Source organism: Ruditapes philippinarum, unplaced genomic scaffold (genome assembly GCF_026571515.1).
Source record: "Ruditapes philippinarum isolate M1 unplaced genomic scaffold, ASM2657151v2 ctg936_1_1_1_1, whole genome shotgun sequence".
Classification (NCBI taxonomy): Eukaryota; Metazoa; Mollusca; class Bivalvia; order Venerida; family Veneridae; genus Ruditapes; species Ruditapes philippinarum.
In genome coordinates this window covers 54,784-63,856 of record NW_026860785.1, presented here as the reverse complement: position 1 = coordinate 63,856, position 9,073 = coordinate 54,784, and the positions used below count along the sequence as shown (strand labels likewise).

General features: G+C 34.5%; 1 protein-coding gene across 1 annotated transcript; it reads right to left on the bottom strand.

Moving 5' to 3' along the window:
* Positions 1-7,315: 7,315 nt before the first annotated feature.
* On the bottom strand, positions 7,316-8,398 carry LOC132713386 (uncharacterized). The gene has a single exon (XM_060695960.1). The coding sequence runs from the start codon at positions 8,381-8,383 to the stop codon at positions 7,463-7,465; it is 921 nt and encodes a 306-aa protein (XP_060551943.1). The 5' UTR covers positions 8,384-8,398; the 3' UTR covers positions 7,316-7,462.
* Positions 8,399-9,073: the final 675 nt, after the last annotated feature.

Sequence of the window (9,073 nt, the reverse complement as noted above, 5' to 3'; positions counted from 1 at the left end):
AGGGGCAAAATATGTTATTCATTGGTGTTTAGTGTGTCTGTCTGTTTGGAAATTTTAAAATTTTTTCCTTTGGAGGGGGTTTTTAGAAAGTCTGTCATGATGACAAGTTATGTTACCCCTTTTGGGTTTTTAAACAGTGTGTCGGGTCAGGGATGACGATTTTTAATTTATTTTAAAGGTGGGTAGTTACAGAAAGTTGTCAGGGGAGGGCCCCAAAGTTATTAAAAATTGGGTATTACAGTAAGTCTGTCAGGGAAGGGCCAAGTAATTTTTACCTTTGTGGTTAAAATAAGTTGTCATAAAGGGCCGGGTTATTTTAAATCTTTGGTATTAAACAGAAATAGTCATGGGGCCCGGTTATTTTTACTCATTGATGGTTTACAATAAGTCTGTCATGATGGCAAGTTATGTTTAGTCATTGGTGGTTATAGTGTTTCCTGTCATGATGGGACAAGTTATGTTACTCATTTGGTGGTTACAGTTAAGTCTGTTCATGATGGCAAGTTATGTTACTCATTGGTGGTTACAAAGTAAGTCTGTCATGATGGCCAGGGTTATGTTAACTCATTGGTGGTTAACAGTGTGTGTATGTCATGATGACAAATTTGGTTACTCATTGGTGGTTATAGTAAGTCTGTCCATGGTGGCAAGTTATGTTATTCATTGGGTGTTATAGAAACTCTGTCATGGTGGCAAGTTAAAAATGTTTATGCATTGGTGGTTATAGTAAGTCTGTCATGCGTGGCCAGAGTTTATTCTCATTGGTGTTTTACAGTGTGTGTCATATGGCAAGTTTATGTTACTCCATATGGTGGTTGGTACAGGTAAGTCTGGTCATGATGGCAAAAGTTATTGTTACTCATTGGTGTTACAATAAGTATGTCATGATGGCAAGTTATGTTACTATTGGTGGTTACAATAAGTCTGGTCATCGATGGCAAGTTATGTTAGCACATTGGTGGTAACAATAAGTCTGTCATGATGGGCAAGTTATGTTACTCATTGGTGGTTATAGTAAGTCTAGTTCATGGATGGCAAGTTATGTTACTACTCATTGGTTGGTTACAAATTAAGTCTGTCATGATGGGCCCCAAGTTATGTTACTCATTGGGTGGTTAATAAGTAAGTCTGTCATGAACGGCCAAAGTTATGTTACTCATTGGTGGTTACAATAAGTCTGTCAATGGATGGGCAAAAGTTAATGTTACTCATTGGGTGTAATAGTAAGTCTGTCATGATGGCGAGGGTTATGTTACTCATTGGTGCGTTACAGTGTAAGTCTGTCATGAATGGCAAGGTTATTGGTTACTCATTGGTGGTTACAGTGTGTATGTCATGATGCACAAAGTTTGGTTTACTCATTGGTGGTTACCAGTGTGTCTTCATGATGGCAAGTTATGGTTACTCATTGGTGGTTACAGTGTGTCTGTCATGATTGGCAAGTTATGGTTACTCATTTGGTGGTTACAGTCATGTGCTGTCATGATGGCAAGATCATGTTACTCATTGGTGGTTACAGTGTGTCTTGTCATGAATGGCAAATTATGTTACTCATTGGTGGATTACAGTGTGTCTGTCATGATGGCTAACTTATGGGTAACTCATTGGTGGGTTTACAGGTTTGTATTTCTCATTGGGGTGGTTTTACAGTGTGTGCTCTGTCATGATGGCAAGTTATGTTACTCATTGGGTGGTTACAGCTGGTGTCTGTGCTTGATGGCAAGTTTCTTTACTCATTGGTGGTTACAATAAGTCTGTTCATGATGGCAAGTTATGTTAGTCATTGTTGGTTACAATAAGTCTGTCAATGATGGCAAGTTATGTTTTAGTCAATTGGGTAGTTATAGTGGTTTCTGTCATGATGGGCAAGTTATTGTTACTCATTTGTGGTTACAGTAAGTCTGTCATTGATGGCAAGTTTGGTTTACTCATTGGTGGAAATTTATAGTGTGTCTGGTCATGATGGCAAGACAGTTATGTTACTCCATTGGTGGTTATAGTATGGTCTGTCATGATGACAAGTTAAAATGTTACTCATTGGTGGTTAATAGTAAGTCTGTCATGGTGGCAAGTTATGTTATTCATTGGTGGTTATAGTAACTCTGTCATGGTGGCAAGTTATGTTATTCATTGGTGGTTATAGTAAGTCTGTCATGATGGCCGAGTTATGTTACTCATTGGTGGTTATAGTAAGTCTGTCATGATGGCAAGTTATGTTACTCATTGGTAGTTACAGTAAGTCTGTCATGATGGCCAAGTTATGTTACTCATTGGTGGTTACAGTAAGTCTGTCATGATGGCAAGTTATGTTACTCATTGGTGGTTACAGTAAGTCTGTCATGATGGCAAGTTATGTTACTCATTGGTGGTTATAGTAAGTCTGTCATGATGGCAATTTATGTTACTCATTGGTGGTTATAGTAAGTCTGTCATGATGGCAAGTTATGTTACTCATTGGTGGTTACAATAAGTCTGTCATGATGGCCAGGTTATGTTACTCATTGGTGGTTACAGTGTGTCTGTCATAATGGCCAATTTATCATTCTCATAGATCGTCATAATAAGTCTGTCATGATGACAAGTTATGTTACTTATTGATGGTTATAGTAAGTTTGTCATGACGGCAAGTTATCTTACACATTGGTGGTTATAGTGTGTCTGTCATGATTGCCGAGTAATATTACTCATTGGTGGTTACAGTAAGTCTGTCATGATGGCAAGGTTATGTTACTCATTGGTGGTTACAGTGTGTCTGTCATGATGGCAAGTTATGTTACTCATTGGTGGTTACAGTGTGTCTGTCATGATGGCAAGTTATGTTACTCATTGGTGGTTACAGTAAGTCTGTCATGATGGCAAGTTATGTTACTCATTGGTGGTTACAGTGTGTCTGTCATGATGACGAGTTATGTTACTCATTAGTGGTTACCGTAAGTCTGTCATGATGGCCAAGTGATGTTACTCATTGGTGGTTACAGTAAGTATGTCACGATAGCCAGGTTATGTTACTCATTGGTTGTTACAGTAAGTCTGTCATAATGGCCAAGTTATGTTACTCATTGGGGGTTACAGTTAGTCTGTAATGATGGCTAAGTTATGTGACTCATTTGTGGTAACAGTAAGTCTGTAATGGTGGCTAAGTTAAGTTACTCATTTGTGGTAACATAAAGTCTGTAATGATGGCTAAGTTATGTTACTCATTTGTGGTAACAGTAAGTCTGTAATGATGGCTAAGTTATGTTACTCATTGTTGGGTTCAATAAGTCATGATTTTTAAGTTATATTACTCATTTGTAGGGACTCATGTTGTAACTAGTACTGACAATATGGCGGACTGTTTCTTCGTTTTCAGGTAATTCTAAATTATATCACTTACTTACTCGACATGTTGCAGCATACACCACCTTTGCTTTTATTTCTATCTCTTTACTCCCATAATTTTTCTAACACTCAATAATTCTTTTTGACAAATATTATTCTGGTAACATGCATGCAAAAGTTTCATTTTAAAAGTATAATTTTAAAAATTGAGTAGACAAGGAGAAGAACATATAACATCGGAGGACAAATAGTTATTGTTTCACAATGCACCACAAACCATCAGAAATGTCAGTCTTCTTGCGCCATCCTTAAAATTTCAAATGTATGTTCCATCATGCACAAGGACTGACCATGAAGAAAATCTCTTTAGACTTTAGATAAGACATGATTTCTGAAAAAAGGGTGTGGACATTGAAGTAAAAATAATACACCAAAACTTATTATGTGTATTCTTTGATCGTACATAAAAAGTATACACTGCACAATTATTATTGTTTTTGTCTATCATATTTCTCAATGATTGTGATTTCATATTTATGTGATATTACTTATTCCATGGTACATATACTATCTTTAAATTGTCATTTAATCTTTTATACATAATGTAAGAAAAAAAGAGGATAAATATGTCATTGATAAAATAAACAGTTTCTAACTATGTCTCTTTCAAAAGTCTCCCCACATTATCATGAACTTTATCTATCGACATGAAGGAAAAGACGTCAAGTGAATGATATATGGAATTGAAATGAATTGTAACATTTGAAGAAAAATTGGGATGACAAATACATGCACTGGCTGTCATTATAGGAAAGCTTTTCTTAAATAGACGATGATTGATCGGACGGCACGGACGTACTGACTGATTTTGTCATGTGTATATTCAGACGAAAAGGTTTATAAAGAATATTACAAAAAAGTTTTCAGTAAACCCCTTGTGTAGATTTATTAAAATCAATTGTTTTTCTTTATCTTTACACAAACAGTTGGTTACATAAATGTCTGAATAAAATGTATTGTCGCGGAACAATTATTGAATATTTTCAGTGATACAAAGGCCCTTCGTAAAGTTTGTGGATATCGTTGTCAACAAAGCTATCCAAAAGTATCCAAAACGAAAAATTGCAAGTTATTGTATAACATGTAACGATCGTGCAAGTAACGAAAAATGTTCCACAACGAAAACATGTGAAGGTTGCGCGAAAGTTTGTTTACATTTCTTGAGCAGATGCCCGTGTCCTGATTTCTTTATGGATTGTTCTAAAAACTTTTGTGTTGAAAGTGCTTTAATGGTAAATATATATCATTATTGTTTTGTTTGTCTTATTTATTGTTAGTTAAACAGACATATTATGCAAAATAAACACGTGTCATGCTTTTTGATACTTTAGTTTTAGTATAAGTAACATATTCAACGATGAAATTCATTGTTAATGTTCCTTGATGTTTGAAATATGTAACAATACTATCAATATACCAGTTTTATTTAATTTCTACGCTAGAAGAACTAAAAAAGGTCTTATTTCGCAAAAATGTGTGTTGCTCAACGAAAACAGTTTTCATGAGGACGTAAATCAACGAAAACATTTCATATTTCAGGAGCCTGGCCTTCAAAGGCGTGATTTCAAGCAGCAATATGTCACGGAGCCTATGAACACCACAAGGATTGCCTTCCCTACGTGATTGAGTAAGAAGGGCTTGTAAAGTTCCGTATAAGCAGGGTGGAAGAACATTTAAAGTATTTGCCCGAGATGTTGCTCTGAAGGCAGACGAATTGACGTTTGCTGAAATAAGTGGTAAATTATTAATTTCTATGTCTCATACATTTGACATTCCTAAACCTGAGACAAGGAAGCCCAAAAGAAAAAAGGCCAACATACCAGACTACAGAATGCCATCACGAATCGACAGTTAGATCACAAAACAGATTCTTCCCCACATACGACATGGGCTTAATTATGAACAGTGGTTAGAAAAATAATTTGTAAACACGTAAATGCTTCAAAGTTGTATAGTAGTATTAGTTAAACATATTGCTTATCTGATATAAGGGAGAATATAGAATGGATGAGAGTAATATAGGCCAAGGCGCTAGGCGAATAATATATTTGTCCGTCAGGCTATATTATCCTGTTTAAGCCGTCAGCAACTTGAATAAATGATTTTTAATAAGACAAAATTTTCTTCATATTCTTAAGATAATACGATAGTCTCGTAGAAGACTATCAAGAGTATAATATAACGCTCTTTCAACTGAAGCCCGATGAAAAGCGCGCTTAAACAGATAACAAGAGCAATGAATCAGAAATAAATACATATAATTTTCTCTATAAGCTCTATTTAGGAAACTAAACTAAAACAAAACATCAAGAGTGAAAGGCTTTTGAAAAAGTTTGAATATTATCACTTTAAGGGCTCGGTATTTGGTTTAGGAAATAAAACGAAATAAGATAATTGATATGCATGTTCACAAGTCTACGAAGCAAGGTTATTTGTGCGACTTTCCCGTCCACACTGTATCAACAAAAGTATACAATTTGAGGAGGAGAAAGCATCAACGATGTTACAAGAAATGTAAGGCTTATAGTACACTTAGTGTATACTCTATGAATGTTGACATGATTTTCCTTAGTAAAGCTTAAGTTTTCAAAATTTTCAACACATTAACATGATTAAAACATGTCCAAGAAACAACTTGAGAACTCTATTAAAAGTGTTCAATTATTTATAGATATTATTTAGGTCATCTTGAAATGTAAGTAAAATAGCTTAGTTGTCGTCTGTGCTAAACATGCTCGCCCTCTGTGAGCAACACTGTCACATTTTGTTCTCGTTTAGGAACATGCACAGAAAATACTATAGTAGAAGTGTTACTTTATTAAAAAAAAACACAGCTAATCTATAAAACATAAAATATACAATTACAATTTTCTTGCATAAATACTACAAGCAATAACGCATCTTTAATTTAATTAATAAAATTCAATTTGAACACAGTTATCCTCCCTAAATTAGAGAAAAAAAAGACATTTTACATATACACTCATACAAAATCGACTTTTGCAAGTATCAAAACAGCAAAATATCTTTGAACTACTTTTTACAATAAAAAATTCACAGTCTGATTGCGCTTGATGTGCGCATTTTTCTGGAATTTCCGGTCAGATAATGTGTATCTCTGAATGCTCAAGGTTGTGAAATAAAAATATTATATGTGTTTGGATCTTTTCGTAGAGAAACATTCTGGCGCTTTCACCGTGGAACAATCGTCGTTACTCGCGTCAGGACCCAGTCAATCTTGCTCGCATTCACAGTGCGGGACATGTTTTTTTAATTATACAAATATTTTAATTATATAACTCAACTGTCGTCTGCTTTATTTTATAATATCATAATGTCATCTGTCTAAAATATTCATACCTGTTCTAAAATTTACATAACAAATCTTGTAACTTTTGCATTTCGGGCGATAAACCTAACATAATTTTTCAATAACAAAAAACATTTTAATGTTTTAAAAACAATTTTCACATTATGACTTCTGATAACACAAATTTGTACTGTTGAGACTTTTCTTTTCTTAATCTTATAAAAAATCTTATAAAAAAGATTTTAGCTAAAGAAAACTGTTTACGAAATTTCTAAAAAGGCATTAATGTGACTGCATATATATCTATAAAATATTTTATAATCTGCTGTTTAGTAATCGTTTAGAATTCTATATTAAGTAAACATGTAATCGTATATAACTAATAATATTTGTCGTGTAAATTATTCATCATGAAAAAGTGAAGGAAATGAATGTTTTTCAACGGTCGCTGCACTCGCTAAGTGTAATTATTTCAAGTCAGCTCAGTGTTCAATGTACTGGTAATATGTCCATTTAAACACAATGTGATTAAAATCGAGCCTTAATAACGCTACACATTAAGACCTGACGGGCACCAACAGGAGGTCACTTTGATCCGAATCACATTGAAGGCGAAACAAATACGACGACAATCAGATCTATCATCTGCATGCAAGAAATTATTTAAGTAGATCTGAACTTTAGTCCAAACAGGGTTTATCATACGCTGATTCAAACGTTCAAAACCATTATTAATTCAACGTTGTGTCAACGTAAAAACATATATATTATTCAAAGTTGATCTGACGCCGCTGTTATTGCTGGCATAAAACGATTTTCATAGACTGGAATGTCAAATATCTCGAAACGAAGCCTAATAGCTTTTTGTTCAAACTTTTTTGAGAATTTTGACAAAATTAAAAAAAGATTCATCTTGCATTCTTTCATTTTCCATATGTAAAGAAATAAGTTGATAAATGAATTCACTTGAATAAACAAGTAGCCAAGGGCTCGGAATGACCTCATTACAGGGATGTCTCGTAAAGCTGGTTCAATTGTGCTGGTTACCATGACGATGATAATTGGCGCTTTCAGAAGTATATTCGAGGCTACAAGATTAATAATTATCTTCAAGACAGCAAGTTGTCGGCTGCTCACACTCTCGTTGGATCGGGTTACATAAGCGCTTGGCGTTAGTGATGCTATTTTCACAGATTGACGCCTTGCTATCCTGATAATACTTATATTTGCACATATCAAAATGACGTCATATACGATCATCGTCAAACCGCATGCATATTTCGTTGTTTTGATAACTTCGTGTAAATCACAGTTTGACCATTCAAAGTTACAAATATTATGAAATCTTATCAGCATCAAGGCCAACGCTTCCAGTATATGAAATACCCAGAAAGATACAACAAAAATAGTAATGTTCATTCTTTTCAATTTATGCTGATTTCTCAGAGAAGCCTTTAAAGTGAAAACTCTTTCTAAAATGACTGCAGTTATTGATGCCGATGAGATGTTATGCAAAACTCCGAAAGATACAATACGTATACAATAGGCAAGATCCGTCTCCATACCGAAGCCAGTTATTACCAACGTCGATATAATAATTTGAACAGTTCCAACAAAATCACTGAGGAGGTAACTAAAATATAACTTCGAGCTTTGCTTTGGTATTCTTTTACAACGTCTTAATATGTGCATTGCACATATATAGGAACAAACGATCAAAACCGCTAGTCCTGTCACAAACAGAATGAAACCATTTACGACACTCTGGTTCAGAATGGAACCATTTACAACACTCTGGTTCAGAATGAAACCATTTACGACACTCTGGTTCAGAATGAAACCATTTACGACACTCTGGTTCAGCATCGGAAGAGTTTTGCTGGAATTAGTTGTGCTCTCCATGGCTTTTCGATATAATATCTACAAATGTCAGTAATTTATTTATGTATTTCCAAACAGAATGCCAGTGACTAAGTGATTGGATAAAATTGTTCTCGATGACAACTTGCAATTGACTGATGGCGATTGGATGAAATAAAGCTAGCCAATGGTGCTGATGATTGGACAAATCTGTACCCAATACGGAGAGTAACACATGTATACATATTAAAAACAAAATACGCCTGATGTAAGCTTATATGTTATTGCTTTTCTTCCATGGTAATGATATCTTGTATTGAATAATTTATTCATTCTCGGTGATGATTGTGATAAGTAAGGATATGCCGAGCGAAACTTTAACTGATTTTAATTTCACACAGTCAAGATGACTTAATTAAATGTGTTTTACTGTCAAAGTCTATATAAACTATATGGCCCCAGACAATTTTGACCACATGGTTATTATTTGTACTTGTGTATTGTTTGTAGAGGACCTCAAGG